At 44.2% G+C, this 21,832-nt stretch overlaps 1 protein-coding gene across 1 annotated transcript in view; it reads right to left on the bottom strand.

Moving 5' to 3' along the window:
* Positions 1 to 249: 249 nt before the first annotated feature.
* Positions 250 to 21,832, bottom strand: part of LOC129715533 (polyunsaturated fatty acid lipoxygenase ALOX15B-like) — a 34,714-nt gene continuing 13,131 nt past the window's right edge. The window contains exons 5-11 of the mRNA XM_055665403.1: positions 21,369 to 21,572; positions 16,791 to 16,877; positions 12,493 to 12,662; positions 8,652 to 8,773; positions 4,490 to 4,590; positions 2,229 to 2,399; positions 250 to 1,040 (exon numbers count right to left, since the gene is read on the bottom strand). Of these exons, the coding sequence (XP_055521378.1) occupies positions 861 to 1,040; positions 2,229 to 2,399; positions 4,490 to 4,590; positions 8,652 to 8,773; positions 12,493 to 12,662; positions 16,791 to 16,877; positions 21,369 to 21,572 (1,035 nt within the window). The 3' untranslated portion in view covers positions 250 to 860. The remainder of the gene's footprint in view (positions 1,041 to 2,228; positions 2,400 to 4,489; positions 4,591 to 8,651; positions 8,774 to 12,492; positions 12,663 to 16,790; positions 16,878 to 21,368; positions 21,573 to 21,832) is intronic.

Raw genomic sequence — 21,832 nt, 5'->3', positions numbered from 1 at the left:
GGGAGAGGGGGGAGAGTGTGAGACGGGAGAGGAGAGAGGATGTGTAGAGAGAGAGAGCCTTATTACTTCAACCCAAACAACCATTCGCAGGCAGCGGTGTTTTACTTCAAACTAACCATATATTCATTTTCAAACCACATTAAGGGTACTCACAGTGATGTACACATTTGTTCAGTGTCATTCACAGCTCAGAATGACAGAGACTAATGACAGAGCTCCATCTTGCAGAGACTAATTGAGGCACACACCACTTCATGGTTTATGGTCCCTCCCCCTCCCTCCAGCAGGGGCAGCAGAGAGAATGGTGAATTTTGTAAAACCATTAATATCTCTGTCATTTTTCATCGACGGGAAAAATCCTCGGCACACATGTGGCGGAGGGGGGCTCTGAGCGAGGTGGCCAAGCCACAGGTCGAGCATGTCGAGCCACATGTCAAGATCATGTGAAGCATGGAGACGCGTGGAGTTTACTAGTATCTGAAGTAATGAGCTGGAGTTCGAAGAAGATTGCTGGAACAAGTCGGAAAAACCTTGGATGTATCTTACTATTTTATATCTACCATAAAGAAAATATTCATTAAAAGACTGTGTGCTGAAGCTTTATGAAAGGAGAATCTCTGAAGGTCTCTGAGGCAGCTTGCATGCATACCGAAGATATTCCCCTTATCCCGTCTCACCCAATTAGAGGTGAGGTAGTTCATTTCCTGAAAGATTTAAAAAATCTGCCACTACAGTGTGTGCGGTGAGGATCGGAGGGCGGGAGAGATTGGCTGGTTTAAATTGGCAATGAAAGTTTTGCAGTTATAATTTTAATCTTGACGCAAAGCGTGAATCCGTTTGATGACGGTGCAATGTCGTGGTTAGACTGCCACACTATTGTCGATCAAACTGGGCAGGAGATAGGTGTAGGCCGGAGAAAGGTCCTGGTTCCTCTTTGTAATCTCCTGCTCGATCTGCAGCAGGGCTTTCTGGAAGTCTGTGATGTGTCCTCTTGCCACCAGCTCAGTGAAGCGCTCCTCCACGTACGTGCCCAGCTTGGTCTGCAGGGAGTGAAGAGATGGGTGTCCTGATCAAACCAGGGCAACAGCTCAGTACACACACACATATACACAGAGCGCGGTTCTGGCCTTGATACACACACAAACGTGCACACACACACATACACACACCCGCACACACATTGACAAATGTGCACACACATACACATAGCCACAGAAAATCATAGAGACACAGACACAAGGTAGATACGGACACACAAGTAAACACACGCACACTGACGCACACACCACCCTACTGACACCAAACACAGACATACACAAAAACATTTACACAGTCAGGTAGACACTGAAGCACACGAGCATATATACACTGACACTCACACACTGACACATACTGTGTGTATTTGCGTACAGTTTTGGTCTCCAAATCTGAGGAAGGACATTATTGCCATAGAGGGAGTGCAGAGACGGTTCACCAGACTGATTCCTGGGATGTCAGGACTGTCTTATGAAGAAAGACTGGATAGACTTGGTTTATACTCTCTAGAATTTAGAAGATTGAGAGGGATCTTATAGAAACTTACAAATTCTTAAGGGGTTGGACAGGCTAGATGCAGGAAGATTGGTCCCGATGTTAGGGAAGTCCAGGACAAGGGGTCACAGCTTAAGGATAAAGGGGAAATCCTTTAAAACCGAGATGAGAAGAACTTTTTTCACGCAGAGAGTGGTGAATCTCTGGAACTCTCTGCCACAGAGGGTAGTTGAGGCCAGTTCATTGGCTATATTTAAGAGGGAGTTAGATGTGGCCTTGTGGCTAAGGGGATCAGGGGGTATGGAGAGAAGGCAGGTACGGGATACTGAGTTGGATGATCAGCCATGATCATATTGAATGGCGGTGCAGGCTCGAAGGGCCAAATGGCCTACTCCTGCACCTAATTTCTATGTTTCTATGTCATACGTGCACACACACTGACAAATACACATATAGATACACAGGTGCACACAGACATGCAGACACAGACGCAGACAGGCACACATAAGACACACAGAAAAATACATAGACAGACAGACATACAGACTGACAGGCAGTCATACACTGGGAGACACATACACGCATGTAGACACACACACACACACGAACAGAAGAAATGCCAGAGACACAGAGATACAACTCTTATTCTTTTAGTGCAACATTTCTCCATTTGGCTGATCAGTTTTTCTGCTACTTACGTTAATGGGGGCTGGTTGACTGAGCAGATAGGTGGCTGCAATCACTTTTATTTTTTTAATTCCCTTTGGCAAAGTGTCGGCAATATCTGCTTCGGTGACTTGGTCCTTTTTGGTCGGTGCCGGCTTCCCCATCATGGACGGGTAGTTTTGTACACAGGAGGCCCAGTCATACTAGGGAAACAAACACAGTAGAATGCAAATGTGGGAATCTGGGGAAAACAATAGAGTCCTCGAGGTACTCAGTGGTCAGGCAGCAACTGAGGAGGGAATGGACAGACCACGTTTAAAGTTAGGACCCATAGTCATAGACATATAGCATGGAAACAGGACATTCAGCCTGAATTGCACATGCCAACAATGATACCCCATCTACGCTATTCCCACATGCCTGCATTTGGCCCCTATCCCTCTAAATCTCCCCTATCCATGTATCAGTCTAAGTGTCTTTCCATACACTCACCACCCACTGTGTGAAAAAGTTTCCCCTCACCTCAAACCCAATCCCTCTGGTTCTTGTTTCCCCAACTCTGGGTAAAAGACTGTGCATTCACCCTATCTACTCCTCGCATCTTCTTAAACACCTGCACTCCAAGGAATAAAGTCCTAGCCTCTCCCTCTAGCTCAGGCCCTCAAGTCCCGGCAACATCCTCGTAAATCTTCTCTGCACTCTATCTAGATGAACAATGTGCTTCCTATAGCAGGGTGACCAAAACTGAACACAATACTCCAGGTGTGGCCTCACCAACATCTTCTTCAGACCGAGAACTTTAACAGATTGGGTATACAAAATCATGAGAGGAATAGTTTGGGTAATCTTTTACCCAGTGTAGTGCAATCAAAGACCAGAGGACATAGGTTCAAGGTGAAGGGGAAAAGATTTAATAGGAATCTGAGAGGTAACTATTTCACACAGAGGGTGGTGGGAGTATGGAACAAGCTGCCAGAGGAGGTAGTTGAGGCTGGGATTATCCCATCATTGAAGAAACAGTTGGGCAGGTACATGGATAGGACAAGTTTGGAGAGATATGGACCAAGCACAGGCAAGTGGGTCTAGGGTAGCTGGGACATTGTTGGTCGGTATGGGCGAGATGGGCCGAAGGGCCAGTTTCCACACTGTATTAATCTATGACTCTATACTTTGACCAGGTTCAGCAATGGAGCCATATCTTGGCTGCACACCAGATACGTCACAGAGTGATAGTTTTGGGTCAAGTCTAAAAACAGGAAGGAATGGATGTCAGTGGACCAGGTCCAGTTGCAATCCCATCACTCTCCCCTCCCCAGTCCATCCCACCGTCCCCTCCATCCCACCGTCCCCTCCCCAGCCCAGTCCGTCCCACCTTCCCCTTCCCTCCCCAGTCCGGTCAGGGAATATGTCTGTGTTTGTTTGTTATTCATTTGTTCCGGTGAAGGCGCTGTTGCACACGGCAGCCGGCCAAGAGTCGCTTGTCTTTTTCTTTTTGTCTTCACTTCTAATTTCAAGTTTTTGTCTACCTGGTGTGTTGTGACTGTGGGCAGACCAATTTCCCTTCGGGGATGAATGAAGTTTTATAGTAGCGTATGTCCTGGGGTTACCAGGAGGTGCCAGGGAACCAGGGTGGGGTAAAGTGGGGGGGGGGGGGGGGGGCAGGTAATCGATAGATTTATACTTGGGTCGGAAGAACATAATTGAAGAACACAAAGTGAAGGACACAAAAACGGAAATGTTCAGAAACCTCTGCAGGGTTCAACCAAAGTGGCAGGATGGGTTGGGGAATGGCATCTTGGAGTTGATTCATGAAATGGTGTAAAGGTGATGTTCGGCTTGGTTGGCTGGGCCATGCACTGAGGAATTGGAAGAGATGGGGGCACGCATCATTAGTGTCCAAGTTTAACCATTGTTTGATAATGGTTATGGATTCAGAATTAGTTTTAGTTTAGAGACACGGCATGGAAGGCCCTTCGCCCCATCGAGTTCGTGCCGACCATCGATCACCCGTGCACACTAGCTCCATGTTATCCTACATTCTCATCCACTCCCTACACACTAGGGAACAATTTACACAGGGCCAATTAACCTACAAATCTGCACATCTTTGGGATGTGGGGGGAAACCGGAGCACCAGAGGAAACCCATATGGTTACAAGGAGAACATGCAAACTCCACACAAACAGCACCCAAGGTCAGGTTCCAGACTGCGCTGGAGGCTGCTGCTGTGTGGCTCACAGTCCAGTGCATTGTGTTGCATTTGGAGCATCAATTGCATGAAATGCGAGCTGACCTGTCCAGCGTTTACTGAAGAGTGCTGTCCGGAACAGGTGAAGATGACCATGGTTAGGAACTTGATGAGTTCGGTCTTGGAGTGGAATGATGAAGGGAAGCCTAGTGAGAAAGATCAGAGGTGTTACAAGAATGAACTGGAGTCCACCAAAGCACTCAGTACGTAGAATGCAAACTGCAGCAATGAATGCATCAACTCTCTGCCGAGCAGTGTCAGCATCCCCACCCCCTGTGAGAGAAAATAATCCCCTTCAGGTTCCTATTAAATCTCTCCCCTCTCACCTTCAACCTATATTGTCTGTTCTTGATTCCCCTACTCTGGGTACAAGACTGCATTTACCTATCTATTACCCTCATGATCTTTTACACCTCTGCAACATTGCTTCTCAACTTCCTGCGCTCCGAGGAATAAGGTCCTGACCTGCTCAACCTCTTTCCATAGCTCAGACACTTTAGTCCTGGCAACATTGTCGAATATCTTCTCTGCTCTCTTTCCAGCTTAACAACATATTTCCTATCACATAGAACAGTATGAAGATATATCAGTTGTCACGCTGGATGCAAAGAAGGCATTTGATCAAGTAGAATGGCAGTATTTATACAAGGTACTCCAAAAATTTAATACGAGAGAGAATTTTATTAGATGGATTAAACTACTTTACGATAGACCTACGGCAAGAATATTAACTAACAATACGCTATCTCCAAAATTTTACTTATCAAGGGGTAATAGGCAAGGGTGTGCCTTATCACCATTGCTATTTGCCCTTATGATAGAACCGCTGGCCGAAAGGATTAGAAATCACCCGAATATTCACGGATATAACACCAAGGACTCAAAGAATAAAATTTAATTATATGCTGATGATATCCTTTTATATATTACTAATACACAAACGAGTATACCCACCTTATTAACACTAATTGAGGAATTCGGCTCTTTTTCAGGATATAGAATAAATTGGAATAAAAGCGAAATTATGTCTTTAAAACCACAGGATTCGAGACACTTACTAAAATTCCCCTTCAAAATTGCAACAGAAAAATTCAAGTATCTGGGTATTCAAATTACGAGAAGACACAAATCATTATTTAGTGCCAATTTTATACCACTATTAAATAAACTGAATGATACGATTAAATTTTGGAAAACGCTTCCGCTCTCATTGATAGGTAGAATTAACGCTATAAAAATGACTTTCTTACCACAATTAATATATTTGTTTCAAGCGATCCCAATATATACTCCAAAATATTAAAAAAAAAAACTAGATTCCACTATCACTAATTTTATATGGGACTACAGAACACATAGAATTCAACGAAAGCATTTGTGCAAATCTAAAGAAGTTGGGGGTTTATCATTACCTAACTTTATGTATTACTACTGGGCAGTGCATATTAAGAACATAATGTACTGGCTGGATAGTTCCACTCAGCAGTTGGAGTGGATAAGAATGGAGAAAGAGGAGTGCTACCCGCACGATATAGGAACGATCCTGCTCTCACCGATAAAATTGAATAGTATAATATATAAGAAGAACCCAATTATTCACAATATAATAAGAATTTGGAAACAAATAAAAGTATCCTTGAAATTAAATAATTTATCAGTACTAACCCCACTATTGAACAACCCCGCATTCAAACCTTCTCTCATCGACAACACATATCAACAATGGGATAGATTGGGGATTAAGAAAGTAGGGGATATGTATGAAGTGGGCAAACTGTTATCATTTCAACAATTAAAATTTAAATTTAAATTGAAGGATAATCAATATTTTAAATATATACAGGTATGTGACTTTATGAAGAAATATACACATAGATTTCAAACTATATTTTTAGATCCTTTAGAAGAAGCAATGAATATTAAGGCTGATTCACAAAAATTAATATCATACTTTTATAATAATATATTAAATAGAGAATCACCCTCAACAGAAGCATTAAGGGAAGATTGGGAACATGAGCTAATGATAAAGATCTCGAAGGATAGATGGGAAAAGTATTTGATGAATACACATAACTGTTCTATTAATGCAAGACATAATTTAATTCAATTCAAATTATTACATAGACTATATTATTCAAAACAAGGTTGAATAAATTTTATCCAAACGTCTCTCCCAGATGCGATAAATGTTTGTTTCAAAACGCTAATATAACACATTAATTTGTAGGATGTACAAAGTTGAATAAATTCTGGAGTGATATATTTGATATATTTGATATATTTACAAAGCTTTTCAAGTCAAGAATAGAACCCAAAACGGAATGGATTATATTTGGAATAATAGGAGAAGATACCAATTTAAATAAAGATCAAAATGTTTTTTTTAATTATGGGTTAATAATTGGAAAGAAATTGATACTTAAATTTTGGAAAAATACAACCATACCAACTGTTAAAATGTGGATTAGGAATATGATGGACATAGCACGCCTTGAAGAAATGAGACTCCGACTAATAGATAAATATGACCAATTCTTAAGGAGTTGGTCTCCTTTCATCGACTTTTTGGAATCATGTGATGCAGCAGTACCGTAAAGATTGCTGATTTCAGTTCATGACGCGGATAGATCTACATCTCCGAATACAGATTTGAAAAATTCTCTTTTAAGGGGCCTTCTCTTCTATTTCTACTTTCCACTTTCTCTCTTTCTTTTTTATTTTTTATATACACACTTCACGTTTTTCTACTCTCTACCATCTATTTTTCCACTTTTTCCTCTTTCTATTGTTTTCTTTTTCTTGTCTTGCTTACTTCCTTCTCATAACATAAAATTAGAGGTTGTACATAGAATGGATTACGGTATTACATAGTTGGCACCTAATATTAGGTTCCACTGTACTGTTTTGTGCTGTATTAACTTCTAATAAAATAAACAAAACAAAACAAGAAATGAAAAAAAAACAAAAAAAAACAACAACATATTTCCTATCACATAGAACAGTAGAGCACAGTAGCAGGTCCTTCAGCAAATAATGTCTATACTCAACATGATGCAAAAATCAATATTTATTTGCCTGCACGTAATCTATATCCATGCACATCCATGTACCTGTCCAGAATTCAAGGGGATATCTGAAGAGAGTCGCTAACACAAAGCTAACGGCATGGTCTAGTTCTGTCAATAGGGGCGGCACGGTGGTGCAGCGGGAAAGTTGCTGCCTTACAGTGCTTGCAGTGCCAGAGACCCGGGTTCGATCCTCACTACAGGTGCTGTCTGTGCGGAGTTTGTACGTTATCCCTGTGAAAGCGTGGGGTTTCGCCCAGATCTTCCTCCCACACTCTAAAGACGTGCAGGTATGTAGTTTAATTGTCTTGGTAGAAGTGCAAATTGTCCCTAGTATGTGGTAGGATAGTGCTAGTGTGCGGGGATCGCTGGCCGACTCGGACTCGGTGCGTCAAAGGGACTGATTCCGTGTTGTCACTCCAAGCTAAACTAATTATTTGTCCCAGGTTCAGTGCATATAATGTTATATCTTGTAAAATGTTTTACCCCCTTGCAGTTTCGTCCCAGCTGTAATTAGGCAACTGGATGGTCATCAACCAACTGGAGTGCAGTCATGACCTCCCATCTACCTCATTGGAGATCTTTGAACTGTCTTTAATCGGACTCTCAGAATTCAATGTTATATCTTTGCTCTGGGTGATGTCCCGTTTATCTGTGTACTGCCTGATTGTATTCATGTATAGTCTTTACTATGACTGGATAGCATGTAAACAAAAGCTTTTCACTCAACCTCAGTACACATGACAATAGTAAACTAAACAAAACCAACGTTGAGTTTATAAAACCATGAGAGCCATAGAGAGGTCACAATCTCTCCCCAGGGTAGTGGAATCTAAAACTAGAGGGCACAGGGATAAGGGGAGAGGGGAGGAAGTTAGAGGGCACGGCCTCCTTGATTGTCTGCCCCAGAGCTCCGTGACAGCACAGAGAGATTCTTCATTAGTGCGGGTGTCAGCAGTAATGGGGAGAAGGCAGGAGAATGGGGTTAGGAGGGAGAGATAGATCAGTCCTGATTGAATGATGGAGTTGACGATGTGCCGAATGGCCTAATTCTACTCCTATCACTTATGACCTTATGAGGACTGGATGTCAACAGCGGTCGATCGACTCTGATCAACACGACGAGATTTGAAGAGTACCTGACGATTGCTTGGCCAATAATCCTTCGGTGAAGATCTCCTTCACCCAGTCTTGAAGTTCTGTATCACTCTGGACACTTGCATCGTTCTCATAGTAAAGGTGAATGATGTTTTCTGTAAACCTTTGAAGGAAGGAAGGAGAGCATTTATGGAGGGATGGTGGAGAAAACTCGAGACCACTGTTGGATTTACTTCTGTACAGGGGAGCAAGAGGATGAAAACACCGAGGAGCTGTGAGTGAGTGACAAGATGCAACGGGCGAGGAGAGGGGAGGTAATGAGGGAGGGAAGGGCAGGTCAGAGGGTGGGAGAGGTCAATCAGGATGGGATGAGTTATAGAAGGACTAGTGGATAAGGATATCAAACAAATGGCTGGAGTAACGATCAAAGGGAAGGTTTACCCAGTTGGGCCCCTCCCCGCACAAGTTTGTTCAAGTTCAAGTGAGTTTATTGTCATGTGTCCCTGAGACCATCTTCCCAGAGGCCATTCGGACTGTAAACGCCTATCTCACCAGGGACTAACTCTACTGAAAGTTTTTCCTTCCATTATTTATTATGTAAAAGAATATGTGTGTTATGATTGTGTTTATAGTTTGTTTGGTTGTTTGTCTTTTGCACAAAAGTCCGCGAGCATTGCCACTTTCATTTCACTGCACATCTCGTATGTGTATGTGACAAATAAACTTGACTTGACTTGACTTGACTACAGGACAATGAAATTCTTGCTTTGCTTCAGCACACAGAGCATAGTAGGCATTTACTACAAAACCGATAAGTGTGTCCATATACCATAATATAAATATATATACACATGAATAAATAAACTGATAAAACTGCAAATAACAGAAAATGGGTGATTAATAATCAGAGTTTTGTCCGAGCCAGGTTTAATAGCCTGATGGCTGTGGGGAAGTAGCTATTCCTGAACCTGGTTGTTGCAGTCTTCAGGCTCCTGTACCTTCTACCTGAAGGTAGCAGGGAAATGAGTGTGTGGCCAGGATGGTGTGGGCCTTTGATGATACTGCCAGCCTTTTTGAGGCAGCGACTGTGATAAATCCCCTCGATGGAAGGAAGGTCAGAGCTGATGATGGACTGGGCCGTGTTTACTACTTTTTGTAGTCTTTTCCTCTCCAGGGCGCTCAAATTGCCGAACCAAGCCATGATGCAACCGGTCAGCATGCTCTCTACTGTGCACCTGTAGAAGTTAGAGAGAGTCTTCCTTGACAAACCGACTCTCCGTAATCTTCTCAGGAAGTAGAGGCGCTGATGAGCTTTCTGATAATTGCATTAGTGTTCTCAGAGCAGGAAAGATCTTCAGAGATGTGCACGCCCAGGAATTTGAAGCTCTTGACCCTTTCAACCATCGACCCGTTGATATAAATGGGGCTGTGGGTCCCCCTCCTACTCCTTCCAAAGTCCACAATCAGTTCCTTGGTTTTGCTGGTGTTGAGGGCCAGGTTATTGCGCTGTCACCATATGGACAGTTGCTCGATCTCTCGTCTATACTCGGACTCATCCCCATCAGTGATACGCCCCACAACAGTGGTGTCGTCAGCGATCTTGATGATGGAGTTCGCACTGTGACTGGCTACACAGTCATGAGTATAGAGTGAGTACAGCAGGGGGCTGAGCACGCAGCCTTGAGGTGCTCCCGTGCTGATTGTTATCGAGGCTGATACATTTCCACCAATACGAACAGACTGTGGTCTGTGAATGAGGAAGTCGAGGATCCAATTGCAGAGGGATGCGCAGAGACCCAGTTCCGCGAGTTTGGTAACAAGCTTGGTGGGGATGATTGTGTTAAATGCCGAGCTGTAATCGATGATATAACAGCCTGACATATGAGTTTTTGTTGTCCAAGTGGTCCAGAGCGGAGTGGAGGGCCAGCGAGATCATATCCACCGTTGATCTGTTGTGGCGGTAAGCGAACTGCAGTGGGTCCAGGTTTTTGTCGAGGTAGGAGTTGATTTGCCCCATGATCAACCTCTCATAGAAACATAGAAACATAGAAATTAGGTGCAGGAGTAGGCCATTCGGCCCTTCGAGCCTGCACCGCCATTCAATATGATCATGGCTGATCATCCAACTCAGTATCCCGTACCTGCCTTCTCTCCATACCCCCTGATCCCCTTAGCCACAAGGGCCACATCTAACTCCCTCTTAAATATAGCCAATGAACTGGCCTCAACTACCCTCTGTGGCAGAGAGTTCCAGAGATTAACCACTCTCTGTGTGAAAAAAGTTCTTCTCATCTCGGTTTTAAAGGATTTTCCCCTTTATCCTTAAGCTGTGACCCCTTGTCCTGGACTTCCCTAACATCGGGAACAATCTTCCTGCATCTAGCCTGTCCAACCCCTTAAGAATTTTGTAGGTTTCTATAAGATCCCCTCTCAATCTCCTAAATTCTAGAGAGTATAAACCAAGTCTATCCAGTCTTTCTTCATAAGACAGTCCTGACATCCCAGGAATCAGCCTGGTGAACCGTCTCTGCACTCCCTCTATGGCAATAATGTCCTTCCTCAGATTTGGAGACCAAAACTCCAGGTGTGGTCTCACCAAGACCCTGTACAACTGCAGTAGAACCTCCCTGCTCCTATACTCAAATCCTTTTGCTATGAAAGCTAACATACCATTTGCTTTCTTCACTGCCTGCTGCACCTGCATGCCTACTTTCAATGACTGGTGTACCATGACACCCAGGTCTCGCTGCATCTCCCCTTTTCCTAGTCGGCCACCATTTAGATAATAGTCTGCTTTCCTGTTTTTTTCCACCAAAATGGATAACCTCACATTTATCCACATTATACTGCATCTGCCAAACATTTGCCACTCACCCAGCCTATCCAAGTCACCTTGCAGTCTCCTAGCATCCTCCTCACAGCTAACACTGCCCCTCAGCTTAGTGTCATCCGCAAACTTGGAGATATTGCCTTCAATTCCCTCATCCAGATCATTAATATATATTGTAAATAGCTGGGGTCCCAGCACTGAGCCTTGCGGTACCCCACTAGTCACTGCCTGCCATTGTGAAAAGGACCCGTTTACTCCTACACTTTGCTTCCTGTTTGCCAGCCAGTTCTCTATCCACATCAATGCTGAACCCACAATGCCGTGTGCTTTAAGGAAAAGTTGTTCACTTTTAGAAAATGGACCAGTATAGCTCTGGAACCGGCTCCCTGGCCCACACTGTTGTTTATGCCGAACATGATGCCAAGTTTAACTAACCCATTGTGCCTGCACTTGAATCAAAGCCCTCCATTTGCTGCCCCTCACACATTGCTATCGCAGCTCGGGAATAGACCCTTTGAACTGATGGCTGTGAGTCTCCGCTTACACCGTGTGCCTGGGGATTCTCACACACCGCTATGATGACTATTTAACTTTATGTTTAATCTTCATGTAGTTCTGTACATTGTTGTTTTTTTGTATGACTGTATGGTAAATCACATTTAAACTGTACCTTGGTGCATGTGACAATAACGGACCTTTGACCCAACATCCACGCTGACCAAGATGACCAAAATGCCCCATGCCCAAAGATAACACCCTCAGGCAACTCTACCGCTGTACCACTATGCTGCCCGCTACATGCTGGCAATTCCCTGTGTTAGATCGGTATCCATCTACACCTTGCAGAAACGCTACTGAAAGGCAGTGATTGTACATGGCCTCAGCACCACCTCAGGTATTAGTCACTGCTCAGTGGATGGGGTGTGTGTGTGGAGCAGGACTCACTTCTACCAACCCCTTGTCCCCTCAATGACTTTAATGGCTTTAATAGTCGAGGCTGTGTCAGAGCCGAGGGAGGGGAGACGTATGAGGCAGGGTTAGGGGTCTCTCACTTGTTGATGGCCTGCCAGATCTTCTGAGCATCATCTCTGAAGTAATAATTGGGGATCTTTTCCACTCGTCGAGCAGCCAGATTGTCTGGGAGACACATGGATTCGTAGGTAGCGCGCTCCAGACCGCGCTGCAAGATCTCCACAGTGGCAGTCCCTCCGGAAGAGAATGCCTGGAACAACAGATGAAATAACTCAGTAGAGTTCTATAGGATCCTATCTATTCCGACTCCTTTCCTGAAATGCTGCCTGTCCCGCTGAGTTACTCCAGCATTTTGTGTCTTCAGTGTAAACCAGCATCTGTAGTTCCTTCCTACACGACTCTGTAGGACTTTGGTCAGGTCACATTCGGAGTGTTGTGTGCAGTTCTGGTCGCCCCATTACAGGAAAGATGTGGAGGCTTTGGGGAGGGTACCAAGTAGGTTTACCAGAATACTGCCTGGATTAGAGGCTGTCAGTTACAAGGGAGAGGTTGGAAAGACTTGGATTGTTTTCTCTGCAGTGTTGGAGTTTGAGGGGAGACCTGATAGAAGTAGGTAACATTATGAGAGGCATAGATAGGTTAGAGTTAGACAGTCAGAACCGTTTTCCCAGGTTGGAAATATCCAACACTGGAGGGCGGTAGAGGTTAGGATGAGAATAAGAGGTTAAGGTGAGAGGGGGGAAAAGTTTAATGGTGGGACCAGGCTCGGCGATTGTTTCACTGAACACCTCTGCTCAGTCCGCCTAAACCTACCTAATCTCCCAGTTCCTCAGCACTTTAACTCCCCCTCCCATTCTCACACTGACCTTTTCTGGCCTGGGCCTCCTCCATTGTCAGAGTGAGGCCCAGCGCAAATTGGAGGAACAGCACCTCATATTTTGCTTGGGCAGTTTACACCCCAGCGGTATCACTATTGACTTCCCCAGGGAGTTATTCCAATATTTTGTGTCTATCTAAAGTTTAATGGATATGTGCAAGCCAGGTTTTTGTTACACAGAGAGAGGTGGGGGCCAGGAATGGTGGTGGAGGCAGATACGATAGTCGTTTAAGATAAACATACACTGTAGAAATGCAGTATGTTTGCATTATGTTTGGTCTAAACATTGTGGGCTGCAGGGCCCGTTCCCTTGCTGTACTGTTCTATGATACCTGAGCAGTTCCTTCTGAAGTAGGGTCCCAACCCGAAGAGTTGTCTGTCCATTCCCTCCCTCCACAGATGTTGCCTGACCCAGAGTTCCTCCAGCACTTGGTGTCTTCCATGTCATATATTCCTTTGTTCCCTGGAAATAGTTTTTTTTTAATGGAATGCACGCTGTATTTAAGAATTAAGAATGAGTGTGGCACAGTTGCGCAGCAGGTAGAGCTGCTGCCTCACAACGCCAGAGCACAGGTCCCGTCCATTCTGACTACGGGTGCTGTCTTTGTGGAGTTTGCACTTTCTGCCTAGGTTTCCTCCAGGTGCTCAGGTTTTCTCCCATATCCCAAAGACGGGCAGGTTTGCAGGTCCATTGGCCTCTGTAAATTGCCCCCTAGTGTGTAGGGAGTGGATGAGAAAGTGGAATGATGTAGAACTAGTGTGAAGGGGTGATCAACGTGAACTCAGTGGGCTGCATCTAAATTAAATTATGAATTCTTTCTTTAAATGTTTGCAGTCATTAATCCTGTGCAAAGCTGCAAATCTAATTACCAGGAACTGAGTAATTAACTGAAAGAGCCAGGATGTTGGTTCTCAGAAAGGACAGGGTGAGGGGTGAGGGGGATACCCACTGAACACTCCTCCGCTTCTCCTTTAGATCCCAGGCCAGCACTGAAAGTGTCACCACAGGATGGGTGCAGGTGGGCAGGCTGGCTTTGATCCAAGTCATTGGGTATTTTTGAAGCGGATTGGATTGACGGATTCTTGATTGGTAAGGGTGTCAAAGGTTACAGTGATAGGCAGGAGAATGGGGTTGAGAGAGAAAGACAAAGACAGATCGGCCATTATAATAGGGTGTGGGTAATTCATTCAATGGGCTAAACAGCCCAATTCTACTCCTACATCTGATGGTCTTATGTAGACCACATCCAAGTGTCGGATAGTGTCTCTATCATTTTAGGTAACTACTAAAAAAAACCTCACCCCTCCTTCTTTTGTTTTCACATTCTCTCTAAGACCAAAGTTGGACCCTTGAAGACCGAAAAATGTGAATTTATTATGGGGAACAAGGAAATGGCAGATGAGTTGAACAGGTACTTTGGATCTGTCTTCACTAAGGAGGACACACACAATCGTCCTGATATAGTAGTGGCCAGAGGATCTGGGGTGACCGAGGAACTGAAGGAAATCCACATTAGGCAGGAAATGGTGTTGGATAGGACTGAAGACTGATAAATCCCGAGGTCCCGATGGTCTGCACCCCAGGGAACTTAAGGAAGTGGCTCTAGAAATCGTGGATGCATTGGTGATAATTTTCCAATGTTCTATTCAGGATCAGAATCAGTTCCTGTGGATTGGAGGGTAGCTAATGTTATCCCACTTTTTAAAAAATGCGGGAGAGGGAAAACGGGGAATTATAGACCAGTTAGCCTGACATCGGTGGTGGGGAAGATGCTGGAGTCAATTATAAAAGATGAGATAGCAGTAACAGGATCGGTCCGAGTCAGCATGGAATTACGAAAGGGAAATCATGCTTGACTAGTCTTTTGGAATTTTTTGAAGATGCCACTAGGAAAATGGGAGAGTCAGTGGATGTAGTGTACCTGGACTTTCAGAAAGCATTTGATAAGGTCCCACATAGGAGATTAGTGGGCAAAATTAGGGCACATGGTATTGGGGGTAGAGTGCTGACAAGGATAGAGAAATGGTTGGCAGATAGGAAACACAGAGTAGGGATTAACGGGTCCCTTTAAGAATGGCAGGCAGTGACTAGTGGTGTACCGCAAGGCTCGGTGCTGGGACCGCAGCTATTTACAATATACATCAATGATGTATATGCTATACATCATTGCTATATGCTTACATGCTATACATCAAGGATGAAGGGATTCAAGTAACATTAGCAAATTTGCAGATGACACAAAGCTGGGTGGCAGTGTGAACTGTGAGGAGGATGCTATGAGACTGCAGGGTGACTTGGACACGTTGAGGGAGTGGGCAGTTGCATGGCAGATGAAGCTTCATGCGGATAAATGTGAGGTGATCCACTTTGGTAGCAAAAACTGGAAGGCATATTACTATCTAAATAGCGTCAAGTTTGGGAAAAAGAAGGACAACGGGATCTGGGGTTCCTTATACATCAGTCTATGAAAGTAAGCATGCAAGTACAGCAGGCAGTGAAAAAAGCAAATGGCATGTTGGCCTTTATAATAAGAGTAATCGAATATAGGAGCAAAGAGGTCCTCCTGCAGTTGTACAGATCTCTAGTGAGACCACACCCAGAGTATTGTGTGCAGTTTTCGTCCCCTAATTTGAGGAAGGACATTCTTGATATTGAGTAAGTGCAGCGTAGGTTTACAAGGTTAATTCCCAGGATGGCGAGACTGTCATATGCTGACAGAATGGAGCAGCTGGGCTTGTACACTCTGGAGTTTAGAAGGATGAGAGGGTATCTCATTGAAACATATAAGATTGTTCAGGGTTTGGACACGCTAGAGGCAGGAAACATGTTCCCGATTTTGAGGGTGTCTAGAACCAGGGGCCACAGTTTAAGAATAAGTAGTAAGCCATTTAGAACAGAGCCGAGGAAACACTTTTTCTCACAGAGAGTGGTGAGTCTGTAGATTTCTCTGCTTCAGAGGGCGGTGGAGGCAGGTTCTCTGGATGCTTTCAAGAGAGAGCTAGATAGGACTCTTAAAAATAGCATAGTCATGGGATATGGGGAGAAGGCATGAACGTGGTACTAATTGGGGATGATAGAAACATAGAAACATAGAAATTAGGTGCAGGAGTAGGCCATTCGGCCCTTCGAGCCTGCACCGCCATTCAATATGATCATGGCTGATCATCCAACTCAGTATCCCGTACCTGCCTTTTCTCCATACCCTCTGATCCCCTTGGCCACAAGGGCCACATCTAACTCCCTCTTAAATATAGCCAATGAACTGGCCTCGACTACCCTCTGTGGCAGAGAGTTTCAGCCATGATCATCTATGTTTCTATGATCAAATTGAATGGCGGTGCTGCCTCGAAGGGCCGCATGGCCTACTCCTGCACCTATTGTCTATTGTCAAATGATTGTTTTGTGTCTATGATTCGACAAGTCTATGACTGAAATATGGGTTTCTGAACAGCCAATATATCCTAAATACTTCCAATAAAAATATGGAATATCAGGCTCACCTGATCAAAGATGCCACCTTCGGAGATAAGGAGATCCCTCGCTGCAATATTGATGTGCAACGTATATTTCACATGAGGCATCAAAAGCTGAAATGAGAAAAGTTTGAAGTAACTTTGAGCAACTTTATGCAAGATAAAGATAAACTTCACCGTCAGTTAAAGTGTTGAAGGGTGTGTGAAGCGCCTCGGATGTAGGTGGGAGGGGACTGGACAAGGGGTTGGGGGGGATAGGATGGAATCAAGGAGATGAGCTCTGTGGGGGAAAGAACAGGCAGAGACAATGCGTCTGGCAGGGGCAGTCCTGCTTATAAATAGATAACGGCTGGGAGATAACGGCTTGGTGTTGGGGTCCATCTATGGGTCACGGTCAAGCGGTGCTTATGTGGAGGTGCCTTAGAGTGTGCGCCTGGCCTCAGCACTGTGGAGCTGTCCAGACATGAAATGTTCCCTCTCAATGTTACTCAAGAGATGCTGACTGACCCGCTGAGTTACTCCAGCACTCTGTGAAATGTCACCAGCCTAGGTTCCTCCAGAGATGCTGCCAAAAGGCACTGAGTTACTCCAGCACTTTGTGTCCTTCACCACCAGTCAGTTAAGTGACTTGTTGAGAGGGACGGCCACAGGGGAGAAGTACCGTCCCAAATCCGGCCCCATGAAGTAGGTATGTTACAAAACTTACCTTCAGCGGCGCTGTAATTTGCCACTGGCCGTGTGCGCGATTTTGGCGCGTTTGAGGGGGCGGGCAGGGTTAAAACGGGGTTTTTTCCGACCTGGTCCTGAATTATATTTGTTGGAGTGTAAGATTTTGCTAAAGAATCGTTCCTACGGCCGTTCTGTGTATTTAAAAAAAAAAATTCACCCGACAAGTTAATCGCTGGAATGATTTTAAAAGCAGCTTCTGAAGCCGTCAATGCCGACAACTGGGACGGATTTTATGGAGGACCAGGTAAAGTAAAGTAGTTTATTTTTATGTATAAAAGTGTTTCTTAAGATGTATTTAATTCCCATTTTAAGTTGCGAAACGGTGATTTTTCCCCCCGACAGTGTATTTGCTGCAGATATGGGGGTATACAGTGGCTTGCAAATGTTTTCATACCCCTTGAACTTTTCCACATTTTGTCACGTTACAACCACAAACGTAAATGTATTTTATTGGGATTTTATGTGATAGACCAACACAAAGTGGTGCATAATTGTGAAGCGGAAGGAAAACGATACATGGTTTTCAAATTTTTTTACAAATAAAAAACTGAAAAGTGTGGCGTGCAAAAGTATTCAGCCCCCCTGAGTCAATACTTTGTAGAACCACCTTTCGCTGCAATTACAGCTGCAAGTATTTTGGGGTATGTCTCTACCAGCTTTGCACATCTAGAGACTGACATTTGTGCCCATTCTTCTTTGCAAAATAGCTCAAGCTCAGTCAGATTGGATGGAGAGCGTCTGAACAATTTTCAAGTCTTGCCAGAGATTCTCAATTGGATTTAGGTCTGGACTTTGAATGGGCCATTCTAACACATGAATATGCTTTGATCTAAACCATTCCATTGTAGCTCTGGCTGTATGTTTAGGGTCGTTGTCCTGCTGGAAGGTGAACCTCCACCCCAGTCTCAAGTCTTTTGCAGACTCTAACAGGTTTTCTTCCAAGATTGCCCTGTATTTGGCGCCATCCATCTTCCCATCAACTCTGACCAGCTTCCCTGCCCCTGCTGAAGAAAAGCAGATGGTGTGTTCAGGGGATGGTGTGTTCAGGGTGATGTGCAGTGTTAGTTTTCCGCCACACATAGCGTTTTGGATTTAGGCCAAAAACTTCAATTTTGGTCTCATCTGATCTTCCTCCACATATTTGCTGTGTCCCCCACATGGCTTGTGGCAAACTGCAAACGGGACTACTGTGTTTTTTTTTTCAACAATGGCTTTCTTCTTGCCACTCTTCCATAAAGGCCCGATTTGTGGATTGCACGACTAATAGTTGTCCTGTGGACAGATTCTCCCACCTGAGCTGTGGATCTCTGCAGCTCCTCCAGAGTTACCATGGGCCTCTTGGCTGCTTCTCTGATCAATGCTCTCCTTGCCCGGCCTGTCAGTTTAGGTGGACGGCCATGTCTTGGTAGGTTTGCAGTTGTGCCATACTCTTTCCATTTTCGGATGATGGATTGAACAGTGCTCCGAGAGATGTTCAAAGCTTGGGATATTTTTTTATAACCTAACCCTGCTTTAAACTTCTCCACAACTTTATCCCTGACCTGTCTGGTGTGTTCCTTGGGCTTCATGATGCTGTTTGTTCACTAATGTTCTCCAACAAACCTCTGAGGCCTTCACAGAACAGCTGGATTTATACTGAGATTAGATTACACACAAGTGGACTATTTACTAATTAGGTGACTTCTGAAGGCAATTGGTTGCACTGGATTTTATTTAGGGGTATCAGAGTAAAGGGGGATGAATACTTTAGCACGCCACACTTTTCAGTTTTTTATTTGTAAAAACATTTGAAAACCATGTATCACTTTCCTTCCACTTCACAATTATGCGCCACTTTGTGTTGGTGTATCACATAAAATCCCAATAAAATACATTTATGTTTGTGGTTGTAACGTGACAAAATGTGGAAAAGTTCAAGGGGTATGGATACTTTTGCAAGGCACTGTAAATTCACCGCAACCTCAACGTTCTAAATGGTCCCGTTCCAGAAAATCCCAATCGCAAGCTGATTTAAATGGCCATTAATTTACAGGTATTAAACATTAAATTCCTTCCATTTGGCCTATAAACCCATGACAATGAGATTTAAAAACTATGTTATATTCTGAATTCTTGTGTGAATGTTATTTGGACACTTAGGCTATTTAAAAATTTTAATCCATTCTTAAGAAATGGATAGATGTTTAGATCTAGTAATTGAATTTTGTAATTAGCTACAATTAGGTAACTAACTAATGATATGCTTTAATTTTAAGTCATCTAAGCAAGATTGCTTCATATTTGTTTCAGAATGCTTCAATCTATAATAACTGAAAATTTATTTCAGTTCTCTTAAATTTTACGAAAGTTATCGGCCTTTAAATGTTCTCGATCACATCTTTTGTGTTAAGTCAATGAAAAATTTCTGATGCCAATTTCCGAGTATGATAATAGCCATAACTTTTTTTAATACTGAAGATATGAAAGTGAATTAGGTGTCAAATTAAACTTATTTTTATGCTTTATCTGATTGGATAAATTAAAAACTTGATTTTTAAAATCTCAAAATGTTGTTACTTTGCTACATTAAGTGAAATGCTCCAATGTGCACTGGTTGGGCCTGGGACAGAGAGAGCAAATACTCTGCCACTGGTGGAGACGTCACACAGATGTGTGCAAGAGTCGTTCTGATGAAGGGTGAGGGGGAAGGGGTGGATTAGAAACATAGAAACATAGAAATTAGGTGCAGAAGTAGGCCATTCGGCCCTTCGAGCCTGCACCGCCATTCAATATGATCATGGCTGATCATCCAACTCGGTATCCCGTACCTGCCTTCTCTCCATACCCCCTGATCCCCTTAGCCAGAAGGGCCACATCTAACTCCCTCTTAAATATAGCCAATGAACTGGCGTGAGGACATGTGGAGGGAGGGGGAATGGGGAGTGGGGGAATGAGGGAGGGGAACATGGTGGAGGGTGGTTGCTTGATCCTTTACTTTCTCCAGTTCGTAAGGAAGGTGAACACACCCCCCCCCCCCCCCCACCAAGAGTTCTCATTGGAGAGATCAGAATATTTTCTTCCCCTTTGCTCCAGCCATTGTTTTTATGTTTTGTTTAAATCTGAACTGATTGGATCGCATACAAACCAAAGACTGTACCTCGATGTATAACATTTGTAATTCTAGATCTTAATTTATTTATTAATAAATGTAAAAGTGCTGATGGATGTTTTTTGTAAAATTGTGAAAGGCTTTATTTACTCAGCATCCTTTTCCCAAGGTGGAAATATCAAATGCTAGAGGGCAAAGCTAGAAGGCGAGGGGGCAATGTGGAAGGGAGGTGTGCGGGGCAAGCTTTTACTTTCCACAGAGGGCAGTGGGTGCCTGGGATGCGTTGCCAGGATGGTGATGCCGGCAGATACAAAAGTGTTTTTAAGAGACTTTTAGATAAGCACATGGGATATGGATCATGTGCAGGCGGATAAGGTTTTGTCTAGGCATCATGTTCGGCCTGGTACAGGCAAAGACTGACATCATGGACAGCGCAAATGTGTTGGGCTGAAGGGCCTGTTCATGTGCTCTGCTGTTCACTTAGATAGGCACACGGTCATGCAGGGAATGGTGAGATATTGACCTTGTGAGGGCACAGGACATTCTCGATTGGCATCATGGTCGGCACAGATGTGAAGGGCTGAAGGGCCTGTATCAGTGCTGCACGATCTACATTCAAATCTTCACTCTCGACTACAAGTGCTGTGGACATTGGAAGAACATTGACTGTGGCTTGAGTGGAGAAGGTTAACTCCACCGTCATAGTGGGGCAAAGCTGGTGGCTCACTCCACCAACTGCTCCACAGCTCTGCTTTGTTCAGAAGACACTGTGGTTGACCTGTGAGTACCTTGAATATCGGGTGTGCACTTGCCAGCCTGCGTAAAGTTGCGATGCCAAAGATTTCACCAAACAGGTGTGTCCTGAGCAAGTGTGAGACCAGCTGGTGAACCTGTACGTCAGCGTTGCGGACCCACATCTTGGCCAGACACCAATCGCACTGGCTGTCGCTCGGGAGAAATATCGGGCTCTCCGGCCCAGGGTGCTGGGTGATCTGTTAATAACACAATTCACAGGTGACTCTTGCAGTAAACCCAAGGCAAGAAGAATGACATGAGTGAGACATGACAGCAGAGAGCAGAGGTGACAAAGTGGTAGAGATGCTGCCTGACAGCACCAGAGACCCGTGTCTGTTTCCACGCTGTATCTCTCAACTAAACTACACTGAGGACAGCAGCATGAGGAGGAATTTCTTAAGCCACAGATCGCAGCCTCAGAATTAAAGGACGTACCTTTAGAACGGAGATGAGGATA

Source organism: Leucoraja erinacea, unplaced genomic scaffold (genome assembly GCF_028641065.1).
Source record: "Leucoraja erinacea ecotype New England unplaced genomic scaffold, Leri_hhj_1 Leri_1229S, whole genome shotgun sequence".
Taxonomy (NCBI): domain Eukaryota; kingdom Metazoa; phylum Chordata; class Chondrichthyes; order Rajiformes; family Rajidae; genus Leucoraja; species Leucoraja erinaceus.
The sequence above is the reverse complement of the archived record's forward strand: the minus strand, read 5'-3'. Positions and strand labels throughout refer to the sequence as shown.